Source organism: Sinohyriopsis cumingii, chromosome 15 (genome assembly GCF_028554795.1).
Source record: "Sinohyriopsis cumingii isolate HCF-2022 chromosome 15, ASM2855479v2, whole genome shotgun sequence".
NCBI lineage: Eukaryota > Metazoa > Mollusca > Bivalvia > Unionida > Unionidae > Sinohyriopsis > Sinohyriopsis cumingii.
In genome coordinates, this window is record NC_142975.1 from 121,593,164 (window position 1) to 121,618,108 (window position 24,945).

At 35.5% G+C, this 24,945-nt stretch overlaps 1 protein-coding gene and 1 non-coding gene across 5 annotated transcripts in view; one reads left to right on the plus strand and one right to left on the minus strand.

Annotated features, from left to right (window-relative positions):
* Positions 1-15,254, minus strand: part of LOC149782624 (uncharacterized) — a 57,024-nt gene extending 41,770 nt beyond the window's left edge. For 2 of the 4 annotated variants that reach the window (XM_089934107.1, XM_089934108.1), the window contains exons 1-3: positions 14,968-15,253; positions 1,990-2,277; positions 849-1,067 (exon numbers count right to left, since the gene is read on the minus strand). In XM_089934107.1, coding sequence (XP_089790233.1) covers positions 849-1,067; positions 1,990-2,277; positions 14,968-15,046 — 586 coding nt within the window. In that variant the 5' untranslated portion in view covers positions 15,047-15,253. Of the gene's footprint in view, positions 1-848; positions 1,068-1,989; positions 2,278-14,967 lie in introns of all 4 variants that reach the window. The other 2 variants (XM_089934105.1, XM_089934109.1) reach the window with 2 other exon arrangements.
* Positions 7,317-7,405, plus strand: Trnay-gua (transfer RNA tyrosine (anticodon GUA)). Its single transcript is given in 2 exon segments — positions 7,317-7,353; positions 7,370-7,405. It is a non-coding gene; the product is annotated as a tRNA-Tyr (tRNA).
* Positions 15,255-24,945: the final 9,691 nt, after the last annotated feature.

Sequence of the window (24,945 nt, forward strand, 5' to 3'; positions counted from 1 at the left end):
TTTGGACACACACACACACACACACGACCTGATTGGTAATTTAGCAATTTTCAAATAGCCCCAGGTTCACCTTCGACCTTTTTCAACGGGGCACTTTATCGTCTTGTTGGCATAAAGATTTGTTGTTAATGTTTTTGATCTTACTTCGTTTTAATTTTTAAATGTTTTTCTCGTATCCCTATATAAGATGTACGAAACAAAAATAAAACGATTACTACATCTAATGCCAGTCTCCTCTCTTCCGATCTATTTAATCTGAGGAAGAAAAAATCTGTAATAGAGGAATCTGAGGATTACGAATTAAGTTAATCACGTACCTGACAAACTGAATTATTGTCAAGTCAATCAATACTGAGAGAAACATACTCCAGAATGACAAATTCATCCTGTCTGACATGGATAATTTCAAAAAAGCGAGAACCCAAATCTTATATATCACTGTCATGAAAAACATTTCATAATAAAACATTATCTTGGCCAATCATTAAATAAATTACATAAATAATATTTACACAAGTCGCTAAAAACCATACTTATTAGATTCCTTGATGATATTCATACAAGTCGCTTAAATTCATACTTATAAGAATCCTTGAAGAATTGCACACAAGTCGCTTAAACCATACTTATACATGTAACTGTCCCCGATGATATGCGCACAAGTCGCTTTATACTACATTTATTAGTGTCCTTGGAGATAAAATCATAAATACTAAGTATGTGCAAAATCTAGTAACAAATACAGTTTTTAGGATGGTCACAAGCCAATAAGATATATTGACACCTCAGTATAAAGAATTTCAATTCTCGTGCAGCTTGATGTTTACTTGTTTCACGACAGTACAAACCTCTTACAGCCTGACACTTCGTTTCTCCTGTCACCATGTAAAGAACAAAGGGGTTCTTCTTAGGTAGTACTATGTCCTTCGTAACCAGGCCATCGTCACGGCAACAAAAGTACAAACCGGTGTCATTTGCAAAATAGCCATCTGGAAGGATCCCCCCATTTTCAAGTAAGTGGACTTTGTCGTCTGCGTCATCCATTTGTGCATATCCACTTTTAAAACCTAAAGAAAATTAGCAACAAAAAAGAGATACATTGTATTCAAGTAGTTGGAGTAGAGCAAATACAGTGTAAGCAAATACAGCAATACGCATATTGACCAGTGACGGAAAAAAAGAAGAATATATCGAATATGATAAACACAATCAATATATGAAGCTGACTATTAATATCCAATTAAAACAAAACATGATAGATAATAGTCAACTGTTACCTGTAAGAAATAAGCATGATAGGGTAATAATCAACTGTTACCTGTAAGAAATAAGCATGATAGATAATAGTCAACTGTTACCTGTAAGAAATAAGCATGATAGGTAATAATCAACTGTTACCTGTATGAGATAAACATGAAATATAATAATCAACTGTTACCTGTAATAAATAAGCATGATAGGTAATAATCAACTGGTACATGTATGAAGCGTTTTAGATAATAATCAACTGTTACCTGTATGAAATAAGCATGATATATACTAATAACTGTTACCTGTAAGACATAAGCATAATATTTTAAATGTTCGGCAGCATTAATAGAATGCAAATATTGGTGTGTAATTTATTGTTACTACCTTTCATCCGTATGTTTTATTTTGGATTCATGGTGTAACATAATGTGTATTAGTTCAAAGCGTAACTTACAACATGTCAGAACAAATTTACTTGTCTAGTTATCTACTGAAGAAAACATTCGCAATTTCCGACATGTGACAAAAATATTTTATATTTACGTTCCTTGACAAAACAAATAGTTTTAATGCTTAATAGCCAAGTCTCCCTGTGCGGACAACGTTTTCAACTCACTGCATAAAGTTAACGTAAAATAGTCACTCACTCAGGCAAAGCCTCTACTTATTCAGAAAGCTAAATACGTTTTTATGAATCATCAAACGTACATCAGGTGATTTACCCCAATGACAACTCACCATTTGGGCACATGCCACCACTCTGGAGGATGCAGTATCTGCCAGGCTCCCAGTAGGTCTGATATCTTGAAATAAGGGACTTGTCTTTCACAGATTTGTGAACACAGAAGAAAAACTTCATATATTCCTCGGTAAATTCTCCAAATAAGTCAAGAGGGGTCGAATAATTATATGTTCCTTTGCCATATTCCTTCCGGTAACCTTCCCGCCAATCTTCAGCTACGTCAACTGGGCAACCGGAACTAGGTTTCAGCATAGCATAATCCCCATCTGGCCACTGCATTATTTCTACGGGTTATAATAGCAGATTTGTGACACATTAGTACTGTCTATGCTATAATAATAATAATAATAATAGCAACGATTGTAACAAAATTAATAACTACAGCAATAATGGGTTATCTACACTCCAGTATTTCAAAGTGAAATCAGGTTTCCACGACAGGATGTTTAAGTGTTATCCATCTTTATTTTTTCTTTTTTTAATTCCATATTAAAGGGAGATAACTCTTTCAGTACAAAGAATTGAAATGAAACCAAAATCATTAATTTCTTTTTTTTTTTTTTTTTTTTTTTTTTTTGCCTAATCCAAAATTCCCTTCATTATAGAACTACATATGCCGTTTGATCTTAGTGAGATGGAAAAAAATTATACTGGGGGGACGGCTGGCAGGGCCGAAAAGAGGGGGGAAGCAACCGCTGATATATCCCCGACGCCCAGGACCCAGGCTTGTAAGGGAGCCCTAGCCGAACAACACTTTTTAACTTTATAAAAGAATTTTTTTTTGTTTGAAGAAGAGTTAGGATAGGCCTGGGTGTTTCTTACCCCAGGGCGATTGATCGCTCTCTACGGCCCTGGGGGTGGGTCTATCCTTGTGTAAATTTCAACTGAAAAATCAGATTTGTCTTATTGGGAGAGTGAAAATAAAAATACGATTCTAGTGATGGCTCTATGGACTGCGTGAAAATCTCTAAGCTACAAATATCCACGCTGGGATCAGATTGTCGGAGCACGAATTAGACTGTCGTCAAGCTATCTTTTATATGCATGTTTTCCTCAAATTTGTGTTTATCAATTTCTCGTGTTTCTAGTACTTCCTTTGCTGTCCCTTGAATAACAGTTGAAAGCCGTTATTAACGAAGAATATTACGTGGTGCTGAGGGCAAGATCAGACATCTGCTGGTAAGATTTACAATTTGAGATCTAACTGATCTGTTCTTGGACCTGTTCTCTTCATTCTGTACACTCAGTCGCTCTCAAGTGTCATAGATCATCATCCAGTGTCTCACCAATTGTACGCTGATGACACCTAAATATACAGATCTAGCCACCCAAGTGAAGTTGATGCTACCATCCAAGGTGTAGAGAGGTGCATTTCTGATGTGAAAGCATGGATGACATGTAACAAGCTATAGATGAATGATGATAAAACTAAGGCCATTCTGATTACAACAGAAAGACTTTCTCATTCAAATCCTTTACCTCAAACAATAAATATCAGCAACGCCAACATTAAATTCACACAATCAGTACGAAACCTAGGTGTTACTCTGGACAGTACTCTCACATTGCACCAACATGTCATGAACATATGCAAGGCTGCATATCTTGATCTGACACGCATCAGCTCAATTCGCAAATGTTTTTCAGTTGATGTCACTAAAACACTTGTGTGTTCATTAGTACTTTCAAGACTGGACTATTGTAACTCAATTATGTCTGGTTCATCTCAATATCTACTCCAGAAACTTCCAAAAGTTCAAAACACAGCTGCACGGATCATACTTAGAGTACCACGATCAGAGCACACCTCCCCGCTGCTCTGTACCCTACACTGGCTATCCATTCGATCCAGAATCAAACACAAAATTTGTTCTCTATGCTACGTTTCAATGTCGGACTCTATTCCAACATACCTATCCGACCTCACCTATGTGTACACACCAGCAAGATACTTACGCTCCTCTTCTGACAATCGTATACTCAGTATTCCCACTATGAAAACAAAGTCATATGGACAGCGTTCGTTTGCATACCAGGGCCCAGCAACTTGGAATGAATTGCCCACTGAACTTAGACACAAAGACACAGTGATTACATTCAAGAGAGCTCTCAAAACTCACTTATTTCGACTGCAAGAACAAACTTAAAGACCTAATAATGTTTCCTACCTGAAATATTCTCAGTATGTTTTTTATTTTTTAATGTTTTTCTAATTTCGTGTTGTTTGTTTTTGCAATAATATTATTGTTTCTTATCTTATAGGTGTTGTCTAATGTTGTAAAGTGCTTAGAGCTTCTAAAGATTAGGCGCTATACAAGGTCCTTATTATTATTATTATTATTACCCGCATAACCGGAGCAAAACCATCCAATCTGCTGACCATTATGTGTGTCCACATTGTTATTAAATACAGGGTATAGGGCTTTCTTCTTTACATTTGTCACTGTGGTATATACTATTAGAAGAACATGCAGTTTGAGGTCGAAATTAATCCCTATTAATTGCTGTGATTCTGATGTTTCTCATTTCTGTCCACGTGGGTTACAGTCTCGGCTCTGCCAACGTGGATATGAGAGAAAACTTGCCGTTGCTTCCCGTGGTTCAGAGTTTCCTCTCGAGGTTTGCCGTGGTTCTTCCTTCACCAAATAATAACTGGACACCATGCATAGATATTCCTGTGCTACAAAATGGCGTTAAACCCACAAAACCAAACATGCCTTTAATGGATTTTCCGAAAAGATGATATAATATCAATGACGACTAAACTAAGAAATAATGAACAAGCATTCTTGTAATTAATTTGTAAGAAATTTCCTAAAAGGCCACCTGTCTCTGGATACAACATGCGTAAATAACAAAAAAAAATAAAATATTTTTGTTTTAGAAAGTCCAACAATTATGTGACCTGTTAGTATTTATCCATAAAACCTTTGTGTGTAGCTATTATTCAGACGAACGGTGTTATTTTTAAAACGGAGAGAACAGCCTTTGGAAAAAATATTTATACAGTATTATTACAATGTACACTGCATTTATTTGGATCAGTTTACTGAAACAGTGAACAATAAAGTTGTCCATTTCTCACCATTTACCGTCTTTTATTTCAGTTTTGAGTAACTTACATAGAAATGTGGACTGACCTGACAACTTAAAATCGTCATATGCAGGTAATTGCTATATCGAGTTGGTCATTATTACTGATTTGCATCTCTCGTGAAGAATGGCACCCAATATAATAAAGCCCTACGCAGTAGTCTTGTACCGGAAATACCTATACACACACAAACATACCTGAAAAAGATCTTTACCAGCTACAACTAGTACTACTTTTTATAATAATAATAATAAATAAATAAATAAATATGTAATAACAGGTTAGCAATAAATACAACACCAGCTACTACCGTCATGTCGGCCAGTTCTGCGCGTCGGGTAATTCTGCGCAACGATACGTCATTTCTGTAAACATTGGATCACGTGCTATTTTGGGTCAAAAATCCATTTCGTCTCCAGAAAGAACAATCGTATTAATTAAGAAAAGTTATATTCATAAAGTGTATAAAAATATCCCACATTTAGACTCGAAATGCGCATAAAAATGTGATTTCTAAACGGCAACGTGAAGACCCACTCCATGACCTTCTTGAACCTGTAATCCAGAAAAATCGATTTACTATGCATCTTTTAGAATAATACAAATAAATACATTATATAAAAGATGGAAATCTGTACCTTAAAACAAAACTGTATTTTAATCCAAGTTTCCAATTTTGCAAGAAGTTGTCCCACACGTACAAAATCGTCTGCTATCCAACGTGTCTACTTGCCGCTAGAACAGAAATTATCAACAAAGTCCTCGGCGTATAGTCTGTTTCTAAATTCTGTAGTAATTTTTCCCCATCAACAAGACGTTGTAATCACATTACATCCTATTCATTGTTGTTTCTCTTCCACGTAACAGCTTATTTTTCATAAATATTGAACTTTACTAACCTTTTTACAAGATCGGTTTAGTTTGCTTAATACCTCTTGCCATTTATTGGCATTTTTACTTTGAATTTTGTAAAACTAGCTATAAACCTCACCTAATTACTCGACTGAACTGCTGATAGAAACAGTCCAAAGTAATATATTTCATTTTTGTAGCCCAAATGGATAAACATGACATCTTTTCAAAGCTATGCGCAGAATAGGCCGACATATCGCGAGTCAGGAAAACAGGGTGGTGGGGGTGGTATCCTCTGTGTCCAAAATTGATATTATTTTGAACAGAATATTCTGGTGACCATTGCATCTTTTCAAATGGTAAGCATTGGTGTATTTTATTTTTGTCAATCGCTCGAATTCCGTATGCGTTTTGCTTCAATATTGGAAACGAAAACCTTAGGTGCGCAGAAATGCCCGACAGCAGTGTACTTCAACCACAATAATCCTCAACTGCAAAATGAGATGCGAAAGACAAATGTTGCCTTTGAGATAGTAAGAGATGAAAAAATGTAATAGGAAATTTATCTCCACCTTACTATTTTCGAAATCACCATGAATTTTAATGCCGACAATGAGTTGATTTTTAGGAGGTTTTATTGTGCCAACTATTCTTGAAAAAGTAAGTTTTTCAAAGTGAAAAAACAAAAACGAAAACAAAACCGTGCCATTTAAAAACAGAAATCCTCGATCCGTCCGTCTATAAAAGTGTGTTTGGGTCCATTTTCATGACCTAAAACAAGGTTAGAGGGTATACAATTTTCACTTATAAGGGAGTAATTATGGAAACATTAAAACCTCTTGTCCATACCAATACTTTTTAGCTGTTCAAGTATTCGGTTGCTATACTCTCTCTCTCTCTCTCTATCCCTCTCTCTCTCTCTCTCTCTCTCTCTCTCTCTCTCTCTCTCTCTTGTGTACATGTTCGCATGTGTCTCCGGGCCATTCGTACTAGAGACAGTGCATACATCTGATTAGACCGCCAGTCAAAGAAAAAAAAAAAAGGCGGAGAACAACTTGCTGGTCTAACATCTGATTAAATCACAGGGATTCGTAACGATGCTTACAATTTACCTGTCATACACGTACTATATAATTACTATAGTACAGGTATGAAAGGTTAAATTGTAAGCAGCGATATGAGCCCCTGTGATTAAAAATCAGATTTCCGCTGTCCTACGAAAATGGACAATGCGTTTCCTGGCTTTTTTAAGTCATCACATATGCTCGAAAGCTTTGGGCATAGTTTGTATTTAATAATGTTGGCTATATTTAGATTTAAGCGAGCGCAAGACTGAGAACCTGTTCAATTAAGAGTGCAAGTGTTAAAGGCATGTATCCCGTGATAGCTCAGTTGGTAGAGCGGAGGACTGTAGATCATAATATGAAGTAATCCTTAGGTCACCGGTTCAAATCCGGTTCGCGGGAAGAATCTTTTTTTTTTTTTAATTTTATAAATATTTTTGGTCTTTCCCGTGTTTTTTCGGGTGTGTGTGTGATTTGGATTTTTAACGTAGCTTTAACAATATCATACAATTTTAAATACACTATAGATCACCCCCTTCCAATCCTACCATTCACTCAACGATTGCGAGCAACGAGCCTTTTTCCAAAATTTTAGTTTTTCAATTTCAGCTTTAAATAAATAAATAAATAATTAATAAATAAATAAATACATAAAAAGTATTTTCCTCATAGAACATTTTCCTTACACAACAACAATAAAAGAAAAAAAAATATAAAGGTAGACAAGTTATAAGGCAAACACATACGGGTGGGTGGTTACATAAATCCGAAGAATTTTAACAATAACATCAATAGGTTAATGTAATAAGTATACACGTGTACCTTGTTAATAAGTTTCACTTTGCAAACTAACTTAAAGTGCTTCCATTGATAAACCATGAGAATAGGCGGACGGACCAATGCATTCTGTCTCACGTTCACTCAGTATATCGGTTACTGCATTTGTATGGGAAAACGAGTTTTTCGGATGGAAATATTGCATACATTGGAAGTGAAGTATATCCATCCGACAAAACGAGTTCATATTTTCCCATTCAAATGCAGTAACCTTTTTATTATATGCTCATTTTCTTTTTCTACCTAATGTTTAATTGTGCATAAAAAAGATATACACTACACGAAACAAAGTAATTGAATGGATGCCGTATTCTGAACTAAATACACAAGCGTAGATTCATCATTACACAACAACAACAGTATTAATGCGCATATAACTCCATCCAGAAAAATTTGAACTTAGTCGCGCGCCAGACATAACTTTCAAAAGAAAATGGCGTTTTGGTCTACTTAAAATTGAAATTTGGAGTCATACTGTGAATGAATGCGCATTGCAAAACTTTTCCATTTGATCTGGAATGAATAGATTTTTGTATTTTTGTCGTTTCTACGAAATTTTGCGATTATGGAATGGATTTATGTGCCAATTCTACTTGAAATGTTTCGGATTTCAGCAGCGACGGAGCAGCGTGTTGACATCTGCATTTGTGTTTCTGTTCTGCCGTTGAATGTTTGAAATCATACGGTGGGGAAAATATGAAGACTTTCAATTGTAATGATCAAAAAGATGCTATAGAATATAATGTTCATTTCATTTTGAGTGCAGTAAGAAGGGTGTAATTGCACTTGGAATATAGTCGAAATTACAGTCCCATTTCGAAACGTGTAATCAAGTTTGAGAACCCATGACACGGCTCATGTAATTCAGGTTTGCAAAATTAAGAAAGTACATTTTAAGGAAATTCAGGATGCAAAACTGTAAGTATATTTTTTGTCATTCTTATTCCCATCTAAACAAAACCATTTATGCCTTGCCACTTACATGTTATATGTAAGGACCCTATCTGGCGCCTTCTGTATAGCTGGCCTAAATCCAAAACATTGTATTGAAAAGGTTAAAGCGGAATGTGCCAAAGCAGCTGGCATGTGGCAGTCAACGAAACATCTGCTTTAGTTCATTCAGTTGGTTTACTTCATCCACAGACAAATAAAATAAATCAAAAGTGATGGCGTTGTGCGTCCATCGTTTGTTTACAATAGAAAGTCGTTCCTTTATTCACTTTAGTTCAATATGAATTGCACGCGAGTTCAGTATCGTAAATTACTGCACAATTCTGACAATATAAAGTTAACGGAGAAAATATAATAATAATAATAATAATAATAATAATAATAATAATAAGGACTTTGTATAGCGCCTATTCTTTAGAAGCTCTAAGCGCTTTACAACATTAGACAACACCTATAAGATAAAAAGCATATAATGATATGATGACAAAAACAAACACCATGAAATTAGAAAACATTAAAAAAAACATGCTGAGAATATTTAAGGTAGGAAACATTATCAAGTCTTTAAGTTTGTTCTTGCAGTCGAAATAAGTGAGTTTTGAGAGCACTCTTGAATGTGATCACTGTGTCCTTGTGTCTAAGTTCAGTGGACAATTCATTCCAAGTTGCTGGGCCCTGGTATGCAAAAGAACGCTGTCCATATGACTTTGTTTTCATTGTGGGAATACTGAGTATACGATTGTCAGAAGAGGAGCGTAAGTATCTTGCTGGTGTGTACATATGGGTGAGTCGGATAGGTATGTTGGACTAGAGTCCGACAGTGAAATATAGCACAGAGAACAAATTTTGAGCATATATTAATGCTCTTTACACATGGGTTAACTCAGTCCCTACTATTCTCAAGAGCCTCACAAGTGTGTTTATAGGAATAAATGAATTTTTGCGGGAACTGGCCAGTGTACTTAAATAAATAAATGAATTTTTGAGGGCCCGACCGGTTTGCTTATATAAATAAGTAAATTTATGTACCGTGGCATGTCCTGCCATTCTGTACCGTGGGTATGTCTGCTTATTCTGTACCGTGGCATGCCTACTTTTTCTGTGCCGGGAATCATGTATGTTTATTCTGCACCCTTCACATGTCTGCTTATTCTTTACTGTGACATGTTTGTTTATTATGTCACGTGGCATGTCTGCTTATTCTGTACCGTGGGCATGTCTGCAAATTCTGTACCGTGAGCATGCCTACTTATTCTGTACTGTGGCATGCTTACTTATTGTGTACCGTGACATGTCTGCTTATGTTGTACCGTGGGCATGTTTGCTTATTCTGTACCGAAGGCATGTCTACTTATTCAATACCGTAGGCATGTCTGCTTATTCTGTGCCTGGGCATGTCTGCTTATCCTGTACCGTGGGCATGTCTACTTATTCTCTACCGTGGGCATCTTTACTTATCCTGTACCGTGGGCATATCTGCTGATGCTGTACCTATTCTGTATCGTGGGCATGTCTGCTTATTTTGTACCATATCGAAGAATATTTCTATCTTAAATTTCTTGAAACAGCGATAACCTGGAATATACACAGTGAGCCAGCGATCTCTATAATCCTTTATCACATACATACATTTGAAGATCATTATTCTTCAGAAGTCTGGGATCTTGGGAGTAAATTTGTAGGTCCAGGTGATAAATAGGAAAGTCCATCAATAGGACTATATCATTACAGTCAAGGAAAGTTATAAAACTTTATCATGGCAAGTATTATCATTGATATGTTGTACCATATTTTTATACATACAGAAAATGAGCCCTTGCTGATACCTTGCTGGGTCTGATAAAATAAATCAGACCCAGCAAGACATACAGGGAATCAGTCCCCAGCAAAACATATAGAGAATCAGGCCCCAGCAGGACATATAGAGAATCAGTCCCCAGCAAGACATACAGAGAATCAGGCCCCAGCAAAATATATAGAGAATCAGGCCCCAGCAGGACATATAGACAATCAGACCCCAGCAGGACATATAGACAATCAGACCCCAGCAAGACATACAGAGAATCAGGTCCAGTAAGATATACAGAGAATCAGACACAGCATGACATACATAGAATCAGGCCCCAGCAAGACATATATAGAATCACGCCCAGCAAGACATATAGAGAATTATGCCCAGCAGGACATAGAGAGAATCTTGCCCAGCAAGACATATAGAGAATCAGACCCAGAAAGACATACAGAGAATCAGGCACAGAAAGACGTACAGAGAATCAGGCCCAGAAAGACGTACAGAGAATCAGGCCCAGCAAGACATACAAAAAATCCGGCCCTTTGAGGCATATAGAGAATGATCAATTACCAAGCAACCGATGCTGTAACAGCACATCAATCAAGTATGTATAGCCTGCTACTCTATTTACCTATGGTCAATGGAAAGCTATTAGTTTATGCCTGGTAGGAGTTTTTCAATAATATGGGTCCTTATATACGAAATATTCATGCGTATATGCAATATATAAAAACGCTGAGCCACAACATCTGTAAAAAGAAAATAAGAAAAAAAAACTGCCTCTTTGTCTTTCCTCAAATTTTGAAGACCGTTTTTCTTTCTGTTTCAGTGGTAAGTCTGGTATTTTCTTTAGGATTTTCTGGCAATCAATCATTGGAGGGGAGTGGAGGTGGCACAGTTAGTTTGTAAATTAAGGATTTAAAAGTGAGTTGGAGGAGTTAGTAGAGGTGGCATAGTTGGTATGTAAATTAAGGATTTAAAAGTGAGTTGGAGGAGTTATTAGAGGTGGTACAGTTGGTATGTAAATTAAGGATTTAAAAGTGAGTTGGAGAAGTTAGTAGAGGTGGCACAGTTGGCATGTAAATTAAGGATCTAAAAGTGAGGTTGGGAATGTAGTAGAGGTGGCGCCCAATTTATATAATAAAGGATCAGGTAATTAACAAATACCTCATATTTTTCGTGCGTAATGCACCATGGACCTTAAGTAACTGCCTTTCCCGTATATATGTCGCATCCATTTAGCACGAACATTTCGGATCAAACTGATTTGTGCAAATGTATTATGTCGTTTCTAGCAATCATCTAAGACAGAGTCAGGTTGATTGACTGAATAAAGTATTTATGTATTTCAATGATTGATTTAATACTTTCAACACAGCTACATACATTGGATGATTTTTACGAGTTAAGCAGACATATAATTTTTGTTTTGTTGAGGCGACAGGTTTCTTTGCTTGTGGTAGTTGTGTTGTGTACTTTTCATTTCTGCCTGAACCAAACGACTGAATGATGACTCGCTAACATGATTGATTGATCTATTTGTGTTGCGTATTTCACGGAATAGAAAAGGTTGTGTATAAAACTGAATATATATATATATATATATATATATATATATATATATATATATATATATATATATATATATATATATATATATATATACACTCATAAACAAAAATGAAAACCTTTAGCAAAACAAAACAGATGACCTGCAAGAAATAGGTACTCGTTAAATAAATGGGATATGATAAATCGTTAAACTCTTGGGAGAGTAAAGTACAGACAATATACAATATATCTTTTGTAGACCATGCAGAAACATTAGAGCACTCTGGAGACAAAATGATCGAATCCTAAAGTAACGAGCCATAGTCCCGAAATAATCTACTGTAGACTAAAAGACCAAGCCGGTGCAACAACTCACCCTTGTTCTTCAACTCAATTGAACACTTAATTGACTTTATTCGAAAGTTAATTCATACATTTCAAGCATGATCAGCAATATATAAGACGTTTTCTAACAAAATACTAATTTTGACGAAATGATTTGAATTGGGCAATGAGGATAGGCAATGCTGATTGTGAGACACCGTGCTTTTAATACATCAAAATAAACCAGATCTAGTAAAATCAATTTGCACCTTTCATATTTTACGTTGAATTAGGAAACCTGTTGTCCGAAATGTTTAAGTCATCTACCTGGTAAGGTTACATTTAATCCAACCAAGAACAGCGTAGATCTGAGATAATTTCAACATTCACGAAATCATGGTTGATGAACCTCACGGTAGTACAATTACAGATGATGGCTTGTTGTTGTTGTTGTTGGGTTTAACGCCATTTTTCAGCACGCGACTGGCTATACATGGCGGCCAGTATTAATGGTGGAGGAAGAACTCGGGAAAACCCCAGAAAGAACCACCGACCCACGAGAAGCTACTGGCAAGCTTTCTCACATACCCACATTAGCCGAATCCGAGACTCGAACCTACGCAGACAGCAGATGATGGCTTGTATTCAAAGGACTGTGACGAAAATAATTTCAGAACTACAGAAGATGGATTTATTGGCGAAAAAAAAATGAATTTAATATGACTGATTATGTCAGAAGCCATTACACCGAGCACAAACAACAATTTGGATCTGGATATTATTGGAATTTAATAGGCTGGAATTTATTTATTTCTCTAAGTTACAAAGTGAAAAATTAAGAAGCACTAACAATATTGTTAATTATATTCCCTATAATCTTTAACGTTCTATCACAGGTTCAATAGTATAGAAATTTCTGAGTGAATTCAAATAATCTTGAATGTCTTGATGTACCAATTGTCTGAATGTTCTGATGTACCACAATGATGTAATCCAGAATGTCTTTCATTGAGTTCAAAATAATTCAAAATTAATGTTTTAGTGCAGAAATCAATGAGCACCTTTTGTAATTCCAATTTTTATTTAAATAAATCATTCCTCTCAAATTATATCGGAGCACAACTGCAAATGATTCCACAAACTGTTCTTAAAACAGGACTGAATCATACGTTTACCAAACCCCTATTTATATACATATCACTTGATTTAAAACGTAATAAAATGTTCTGGAAAACCAGTCTTTCCCAATGGAAAATTCCACTTACTCATAAATGAGTTTTAGCCTTGAATTCTACTTTAAATAAACACATTATTTACAATTTACAATCTTGAAAAAAGTCTGGTTTGCAAGTATTCCATCCACATGTCTCAATCGCGGATAAAACTCAAGAACACTGTACAAATTGAATAATCATAACAATATATATGGTTCTGTCTGTCATCTTTGTTTACATGTGATGAAGTTGTTATCTCTGTTCACTTAAGAGGATTTCAAATAGCCAGATAGTGGGAATATGCCAGTACGAAATAGCCTGACAGTAGGGCTATGCCAGTGTGAAATGCTTAACAGTAGGACTATGCCAGTATAAAATAACCTTACAGGACTATACCAGTATAAAATAGTCTGACAGTAGTACTATGCCAGTATAAAATGGCCTGACAGTAAAACTATGCCAGTATCAAATAGCCTGACAGGACTATGCCATTATAAAATAATCTGACAGTAGTACTATGCCAGTATAAAATAGTCTGAGAATAAAATTATGCCTGACAGTAGGACTGTGCCAATAAATATCAAATTAGGTAAGACTATATCACTTTACTCCAACTGCCTCGAGCTTAAATAGCATACGTCTGTTGTTGTTCCGAAAAGCAACAAATAAAGCCAAGCATATATGAGTGACTTGGTGTATTGTACTAATACAAAACTGGCTAGTTTGTTATGCATATGTTTAGGTACTCAAGTCTGACTGATCCAGTAAGTAGCTGTCATAACGGGGAAAACTTGAGTTGAAGTGTTGGAAAGTCTCCAATATAACCTTATTTAGTGGATACACGAAGAAGGGTTGTATTAAATTTCAGTATATATATATATATATATATATATATATATATATATATATATATATATATATATATATTATATATATATATGTATCTTTTCCTTAACAGTATTAAAGAAATTGAAATTTCGGTATTATCAAGTTCAAATTAAATTGCTCAATTGCTCTTTCTGTAAAGCATCTTTATATAGCTACAAAATGTAAAATTTAAAAACACAATCTCTACAGCGCTTTTATTCGGCGACTTTGATTGGACCTTAAATAGCCATAGAACAAATGAGCTACTTTATTTTTTATTCAACATTTATCATTGTGGTAATATCAGCATTTTTTTTAATGATTCTTGATTTAAGACAACTTTTGAAACATTCTCACATTACTCTTACCGCGTAATAGTATGTGTATATTAGAATATTTGTTTCACTCACCAGGACAAGGAGACTTACCATATTTCGGCTTGTCAGTACTTGTCTCTGCTTCAACAGAAGGAATCGCCGCAACGAGAAGTATAACCAAATACCACATGGCTTCTCAAACGACTTTTTCCTAAAATAGAGATTTCACATAATCCAATGTGTAATTATCACCTCAACTTAATTCTCCTGCCTATTACAGGTTTAACTACTTTCGTGCTTTCAGCTGCTTACGTTTCTAAAGCAGTAATGGGGGAGTGGTGCTAGTTGTTAAAACCAACAGAGGAGCCTGTATGACCGCCCCTACCTAGTTCCATCTTCCTGCGTCATGGGCCAGATATAACGGTTGTGTGATATTGTATCCCTCTGATTCCTTCATTTCAAAATACAGTGAACTCCTGTATCCAATTATTTTTGCAAATTTTCGTTGCAGTGAAATTGATCCAATTGGTCTTATCGTAAAGATGAATTTTTCGCTATATTTTTTATATTCCCCAAAAATGTTTCAGATTCAAGCATGTAAAGATGTCTCACTCAATGAATTTTCTCGATTTTCATATTGATCTCCGGCACTGAATAGGAGAGGCAAGAAACGTCACCGATGCATGACGCCAGGCAGAAATTGTCGTCTGCTACCTGTTATCAATCACATCAGGTTCCTTTATTAAGATGCATTAATTACCGACATCTTGGAAGGTCAAAAGCACATAGATATACAGAAAAACGAGAGTCATAAACCGTATTTAAAAAATGGTCTTTTGACAGAGATTAATGCTTGTTTACATATTATGTGTTGTAGATGACATATAGCTTCATGAAGATATAAAATGCATTTATTTGCTTGCATAAATGATTAATGATGTAAAAAATAATCTGTGCGGGAATACAAGTTAACACAGTTTTGTTTATTGTTGTTATGATTGTTCTAGGGTTTAACACCATTTTCAACACAAGATAGGCTATATTGCGGCCAGTATAAATAGTGGAGGAAAAACCAGGGAAAACCCCGGAGAGAACCACCGACCCACGAGAAGCTACCAGCAAGCTTTCTCATATATCCACATTGGTCTTTCTCATATATCCACATTGGTCGAGCCCGAGACTCGAAACCCACGCAGACGGACATAGGACACAATTAATTTTACTATATGTTCTCTACATTTGTTTCTCAGCACTGACCTTTCCACTGTGTGACAATCAATACAAATCATATGTTAATCTAAAACCCTTCAAAGATGACTTCACGGTGAAGTTCTCGTCAGGTTGACCTGCTCTTTTTTTAGATGCTGGACTGTCAACATAGCAGCATGTAAACAGAACACAGATTTCACTTCCGGATCATCACCAAGGCCTTATTACTCACTGTGCACTGTCGCCGAAATACACACAGACAATAACACCCTGAGCTCATATTATCAAGAATAAACAGTTACCTTTAAATCCCTACCAAAAATGCATAAATAAAACTCTTCACCACCAAAATGAGAGAGGAAAAAATGTTCTAAAAATAGACTAGAACTACATTCGTGGGTACTGAACTGGAAGTATTAATTGTGACGTAATTCCTGACAGGCTCCATGTTTTATGCCAATTTTAGTCAAACTTTTATATTTGCATGCTACACCTATTTCAACTTTATACATGAAGTCTTTTTGAATTTCCTTGCAAACAAAACTTGTGACACCTGTCAGAAAGTATGTAGTGCTGGTGTTCCACAAGGTGCAAGTTCTGGTCCAAGTGCTCTTGAGAAACCAAAACTAAATTTGCTATATCTTCCTTAATTATAGGAATTTTTCAATGCAGTAAAAACCTAATTGTGATACAAGATAAGCCCTGTCTGAAAATATGTTTGAAAGTTACAAATAGTGATAAATTAAATTTTAATGGCAAATTAAATAAACATTTAAATTTTCAAAACTAAATTTTATTGAAAACTTAAATTTTCATACAAGTTTTAAAAAACAGTTTGACAAATTTTAGACAGAAAAGTTGAATAATGAATGGTATTTAAAACAAATGGTAGTTTGGGCCTGTACAACTGATAACATTTTTCCCAGGGGTAGTGAAGCATTATAGCTCATAGTGATTTTGGCAGCAAACCTCAATATGCCTGTCCAGATGCATATAGGTGTACACACTAAAGAAACAATGACAGGTGCAATGTTCCACATTTATTGTGTCTGGTACTTAGGCATTTGTTTCCATAACTAATAGCACATTTAGAATTAAAGTTCTGATGGGACCAGTAACCATGTTTTATAGCAAAAATGCATTCCATTTCAATGTCGATGACTACAAAAGGTGGCATTGGGATAGGAAAATAGTTCCAAGGAGGCTCTACCTTACTGAAAAATGGTGCTGATCTCTCGTGAAAACCTAAGCCATGTCTTTGAGATGCTATATATCAGTGTGGTGATATGAACTAATCTTAGTCACTTATGGCAGTACACTGAAATGCCCTTATGAAACCTTGCTATCACCACCGGACTACTGGAAAGCTTCCAAGCTGATCCAACTCTAACACTTTGTTCCAGATACCAGGCTAGACCTGAAAAGATACAATATGTTTCAGTTAATTCTATAAAACAGTAAGATCTATGTAAATGAAGTTAAAATGTGTTAGATATGGTGATTTCAAAATAACATTAAGGTTGCAAGCATGGGGGAAAATATTAAACTTGACAGAGTGAAACTCAGAAATGTGAAGCAATGGCCATGTATTAAAGTGATAAATTCATCCTAAAAATATATGAGGTTTCTAGAAGCATATTTAGCCATTTACAAGTTAAATAACTAATCAGGTAGACTATGTATCATAAAGTTTAAGGCAATGTTGGGGCGGTGAGGTTTGATCATTGGTGCAAACATTAGTACATACCAGTATACAGGAAAGTCAAGTGACAATGTACTAAATTAGAATATGTTACTATAAGCAATCTTATTCATGAGGAAAATAACAATTTTAGATATTGCAAGTGAATACAGCCAAATGTGGTCACACAAATCAACTATAGGTACCAATAAATCATATATCATCAGCTAAATGTGAAATTCTGATCCCCAAAACTTGTAAACAAGGATGGAAATTTGCATATGTGGGACATATACAATGTATTTGTTAAGATCAAATGTGCAAACATAATTCAAATGATCTATTTGAACATTTATAGTGTATTTTTAAGAGTGTTGGTTACCAATTATTAAGCTCATTGATTGAATGGAATCATATATCAGCTGATGATTCAATACCGCACTCTGTCAAAGTACTAAATTGAAATATGTTACAATACATAGGCATATTCATGATGAAAATAACATTTTGGGATATTTTCAGTGCACATAGCCATAAATGTGCCTTACAAATTCACTATAGGTACAATGTCAGCCTATATGGCGTACTGAATAAGAACTTTTGATCCCAAACATTCTAAAATGGATGGATATTTGTTCATGTGGGATATGTAACCATGTTAAGATCAGTTGTACAAAGTTAAATTCAAATAACCTGTTTGAATATTTCTTATGTAATCTTTAGAGTGTCAGTTAACAAATATCATCAGTAATTAATAGTACATAAAGCAAGATGGATCATTAGAATTCCCATAACATCGTATAGGCCACAATGCCGCACTACATCAATCAATATCTTAACCTAACTGAACAATAAAATGGAATGCATTTTGTGTTCAACTTACATCATTTTGCTGCTTTCTTACATCCAAGGGTAAATATACCTGGGGAAAGCATATTTTATCCCTTTGACCTGTATTTCATTCTCAGATAGTTTAAAATGATTTAGTAGAGAACTTGAGTAGGTTCTAGTATAAAGTTTTCATCGCTGTCCTCTCACTAAATACATTATAACAATATTTATAAACAGTTACTGAAGCAATACAAGCAGATGTGTGTTACTCAGGAAGTGACCCCATCATAAACACATAAATTACTGCTTGGACACCTAATAAATAGTCTGAATGGCCAATAGAAATTATAATTTTGTCTTCGTGTATTTTAAATGAAGGTCTCATTTGGACTTACAAAGATATTATCTCTGACAAAATGTGACAAGAATCCAACATTGGAACTTTTATATGGTGTAGGAATATATACATGCTGATAACATTTAATATGATTCCCAAAAATATTATATATGTGCATTTTAGGGGAATTTTTTTTAAATTATATATTTTTTAAATTTTATTAAAATTTTTAAAATAAAAATTAATTTTTTACTTTTAATTTCATTCTTATATTTTCAAAGTCAACATACATGACATTAAAATTTCATGTGTCTATCATTAATACTAAAGATTAAACAGTTACCTTTAAATCCCTACCAAAAATGCATAAATAAGACTCTTCTATCACCACCAAAATGAGAGACGAAAAAATGTTCTAAAAATAGACTAGAACGACATTCGTGGGTACTGAACTGGAAGTATTAACTGTGACGTAATTCCAGATAGAGGTGAGATGGCAGTATCCGTAACGGTCAGTGCTTTAGACCACTCGGCCACTCGGTGCCCCCACATATTGTTTATAGTGATTTAAATGAAAGAATAATGTTTTAATTGTACAGAGTCATGTTGCTAGTGTACTACGCCAGTGCAGTATAAAACGAGAGTCACTCGAAGGCACTGATGCTCAAAGGGTTGAAAATAATTTCCAGGAGCTCAAGATAAGATCAGTTCTTCCTTTTAACTGTCGAATGTTGAAAACAGCTCTGATATTCTTCAGCAGGATTTTAAAATTAGCTGCGGTGGTGGCCACATTGGATGTTATCTTGGCACCATTGTCACTTACAACAAAGTTTACATCATTAAAAGTCTTCTAATGTCGTAAAGATCACCCATTCAGGAGAAGTTGTTAGAATATGACTTCTAAGACAGCCGTCATGGCAGCCATAATTGATATAACAACAGGTACCGTTTCCATTTAGGACCAACTATGTACCATAAGAAGTCTATTGCTGAAAACACCATGCTCATATATCCATCCATTTGGAGACGAGTAAATATGGCAATATTTAGAAGATATGGCCATCCATTCAGGAGTAACGGCAAGACATTTTCAAGATGGCTGGCGTGGCGGTCATACCGTTCGTAACATTTGCAAAAATTTCAGTTTGAGATCAACCGGACATCATAAGAAGTCTTCTGGTGAAAACCCTATGTCAGTATGACTTTGAGTTCAAGTCGACTTATGAAAATAATATATTAAAGAAGGATGCCATCGCTGCCATATTGCAGGGCTCGGGAAAACCACTCGTCCTCTCGTGCTGACTAGGTAAAACTTGGCAGGACGAGTAAAATTTTACTACCTTCTAATCCCATGAGAATAAATTTTATTACATTTTCAACCCTTGCCAACCCCGAACTTCAAAATAGCTTAATATTTGGTGTACGTCAGTTGTAAATAACCCATAACTAATTTCTCAAGGTGTAAAAGGAAACAAATTATCTTTTACATAGGTACCGGATATAATCTTTATTATAACACACTTCAGTATTATTATGAACATATTATGCTGCAGTTTAAACTTATCCTTTGATATATATATATATATATATATATATATATATATATATATATATATATATATATATATACAGAGTTAAATTGAAGAAAATATGACCCCAGGATGAGTGTGGGTTAAATATGTTTTTTTTTTAATTAAATATTTAACGCCAACAACATTCTTGGTTTCAGTATATAAAACACTGCAGTGATATCAATTCGACCCCTTGACGCAACGAACCATTCGCGATACTCTGATGTTTTGATCGTATCCATACCTTTTACCGCTCCAATATGACGGCGCAGAGCACACGGTAGATACAATATAACATTACATAGTAACCTGTAGATAATAACATAACGGTAAAGAATACAAGATACAATATGACGGATCAGAGTGCGCGGTAGATACAATATGATGGTTCAGAGTGCGCGGTAGATACAATATGACAGTACAGAGTACGCAGTAGATACAATCTGACGGATCAGAGTACGCGGTAGATACAATATGGCGGTTCAGAATACGCGGTAGATACAATATAATGGTACAGAAGACGCGGTAAATACAATATGATGGTACAGAATACGCGGTAGATACAACATGATAGTACATAATAGGCAGTAGATACAATATGATGGTACATAATAGGCGGTAGATACAATTTGATGGAAAAGAATACGCGGTAGATGCAATATGCTGTTACAAAATTAGCGACGCTCCGGTGGCCTATTGGTTAGAGCGTCCACCTCGGATGCGGGAGATAGTGGGTTCGATCCCCGGCCGAGTCATACCAAAGACTTATAAAAATGGTACCAACAGCTGCCTCGCTTGGCTCTCAGCATTAAGAGGTTAGTGTTAGGACTAGTCGGCGTGGTGCCCGGATAATGTGACTGGGTGGGACATTATGCTACATGTCTGCGGCATGATGCCCCAGTGCTAGACATCACTATAAACTGCCACTCTGCAGACATCGTAGCGATATGACTGAACAATTGTTAAAGGTACGTTAAAAATCCGAATCACACACACACACACACACACACACAGAATAAGCGGTAGATACAATTTGATGGTACAGAACACACGGTAGATACTGTTGATTTTCTAAAATCTGAACTAAAATCAGCATGAATTTTTGTCTGAACTTCGTTTATTTTTCCCGTATTGACGAAGTTAATATCTAGAAAATTATTGAAAGTGAAAATCTGCATTGTCTTTTCGTTAAGATTGCAATTTAATGGAACTAACATAACGTCTTTTCAATAAAAATAAAATACATCTTGCGCATAAATAAAGAGCACAAGAAGTTTCTTATTTTTTTTCCTTCAAATCTATAACTATTTTCTGTTTTCTTCGCAATAGGACTTCCACACCCTACTGTATAAAAATTTCATACCATACTGTATCAAAATTCCACACTCTACTGTATCAAAATTTCACACCCTACTGTTCGGAAACACCAAGCCTCCAAATAAAGAAAAATAGAATTCGTTTAAAGTCCACGATTTATTTAGTAAACCATTGAATAATAAATAATTTTGACAATGAAAATCTTTGTACTTAATCAGTAGTAACAATATTATCTCGTTCGATTTCTTTGTTTCTTAAAATGATACGGCATTTTAGTTACCTAGAAATGGTTATGAATTGACATTATGTATCCGATACGTTAATGTAAAATATCCTTTGCCCAATGCCACACAGTTTTCCAACACAATTTTTAAAATAGGATTTATTGAGGTTGATATGCTGTATCCTTTGTATCCTTTAGTATGTATCATTTGAATACATTCTTGTACCTGACCTAAATGTTTTCAAAGACATTAGAATATGACGGAAGTGTTTGTATGAACTCTGTGAGATACTGTTGTAATGTAGAACATTAGTGTCGTTCGTTAAGTTTGAGTTTCGATGTACCTGATAGGTGTTTATTCCGATCACAGGCTTACGAACTGTTTATTCCGATCACAGGCTTACGAACTGTGACATGCTCTTGTTCACGAGTGGACGATTTCTATCAACAGTTCTAAATATGTTTTATGTACGCTTATTATTCGTTTTCAACGTTCGCATCAGATGCGGGAGGTCGCGGGTTTGAACCTCGGCCGAGTCTTACCAAAGGCTTATAGAAGTGGTAATAGTAGGTACCTCGCTTGGCGCTCAACATTATGAGGTTATTGTTAGGACTGGTAGGCCTGGTGTCAGCATACTACGTGTCTGCAGCATGATGCCCCAGTGCTAGACATTGCTATAAACTGCCACACTGCAAACATCGTAGCGATATGACTGAAAAAGTGTTAAGCTACGTTAAAAATCCAAATCACACACACACACACGTTCATTCGAATTATACATTCTGTCTTTATTTGACATGTACTGTTAAATATCAAGGATGGCACTACATTTTATTAATTTTCTTTATATTCCAATGTGACCCTGAGTTCTTTAACCTTCACTTCGTGTCTATGCGTTTTGTCCGATGAAAAACAAAGGATACTTCCTACATACAATTCTGGTGGAACAATCATAACGTGTCAGCAAAATATTTAATTGGCAACAAATGGCAACGTATTGTAATAAATTTGGACTATGCGCATTTGTTTATAGCGACCCGTCTTAATGAATTCATAAATTTGTGTGATTACTTGTCTGATTATTGGAATTCGGTGCAATGGAAAATATTCCTTAGCCCGGAATAATTAGCCAATTACTAGGAGCAAATGTCACGGAGTGATATGTGAGTGAGTTTACATGATACCATGGTTCACTAGTAGTGAATTCAGGTCATATCATAGTCCCTATTAAAATCTAGTTGTGTTCATTCGTGATGTGACTGCAGTGGCAGTTTTTACAGTAGGAAACCGGTAAATTACACGATGGAATAAATAAGAAGGGAACTCGGCAGATACCGTTTATGTCGCCATGGTGGCAAATGTGATGCTGTTGTACTGGCGAAATGTGCCTGGAAACCGTGGATTGACTGACATATGGTTGCGAAGTTAAGATATTTCCATGTGTTAAGGGATAATTGTATAATTTCTACAGCGTGAATTGCTGGCGGTACGGAAACCTGATGAAGAGAAACCATGCAGATGTGCGGTTGATAGATATTTTGCAGGTTGTGAGATCTGTGCTCTTGCATTGATTAAAGTAAAATTTATGCGAAGAACGGACACGTCGGGCTTCTAATTTACAACTGAAGTTGTATGGAAGTCTTTGCAAATTTGGGGTAAATTTATGACGTATAGCGAGAATCCGGCCAGGGTTTGACGGTCAAGCAAATACCCCTGGCTTGTAACAGTATATTTCCATTTAATATGTTTTGGTAATCTCAGCTTGTACGTGTGATTTGGTCGATAAAACCTTAGTTTCTTTGCAGTTGTGTCCTTTAAAAAAATTGTATTATGTTTATGTATTGCTAAAACACAAAAGCAGAACGATTCATTTTATCTTACGTCACATAGGCTATATCGTATGGAGGCAATATGAGTAAAGTGCCTTGCCCAGGAACACAAAATGGCGGCCTACATAGCAGGATCTGGGCAGGATCTGAACCCCCGCCCTACTGATCGCGAATCAATTACGCTAACTATTGAACCATTGCGACTGTTTTGGAGCGGTACGAAGCCAAGAAGTTACAGCTTTGTGCATACTATCTTGGGTAATGCGCCTTTGTTCATTTAAGGTCAAAGAAATGATAATATTATAGTCCGTCTTGAAAACAGTGTGTAAGTGAAAGCTTTTTTGAAGGTTCATGCAGTATTACATCGTTTTGCCTATATAACTATTCTCGAGGACAAAATAAAAGTACTTCCTCGACACACATACATGTGTACACACTGGACTGAATTCAAATAATTATTCCTTATCTAAAATTCTAAATTCTTCTTCAAGACAAACATCTGCGATTATTTCAGATAAAATTTTCTAGGCGTGGCCGACCTTGGGCTACATTTATCATGAAATACTATTAGGACACATGCACTGACAGTAACGCTAACACACACATACACACACACGCACACACGCAAGTACGCACAAGGAGAAATATTACAAAGAAAACGAAGAGGAAAGCATCATTCATTACGAAGATTTAGATTTGTTCTATGTGTAATTAATTTTAAAAATTGTAGCTCGCAATAAAAACATATTTTTCTGAACATGGAACAAACGCATTAGATTGTTTTTACAACCTATTCCTGATCGTAGTTATTGTCCCGTGTTGGAGGGTCAAAACAGCTTTAGATCATTAAGTCAATATTATTTGTTTTTTGGTACCATTGTTGTGTCTTATACAAATAAAAAATAAACATGGATTCACCCCATTTGAATCTCAATTCATCATTAATGGTTTGGGTTTAGCCATTTAGGGTTCTAATTGGTTGTAGGCCCGGAATGTATTTAAATATTTAGAAATTTGACATACGCTGTTTGTAACATATCGTTGATTGTAACTATTGCTGTATGAAATCTTTGTATCTACAAAAAAAATC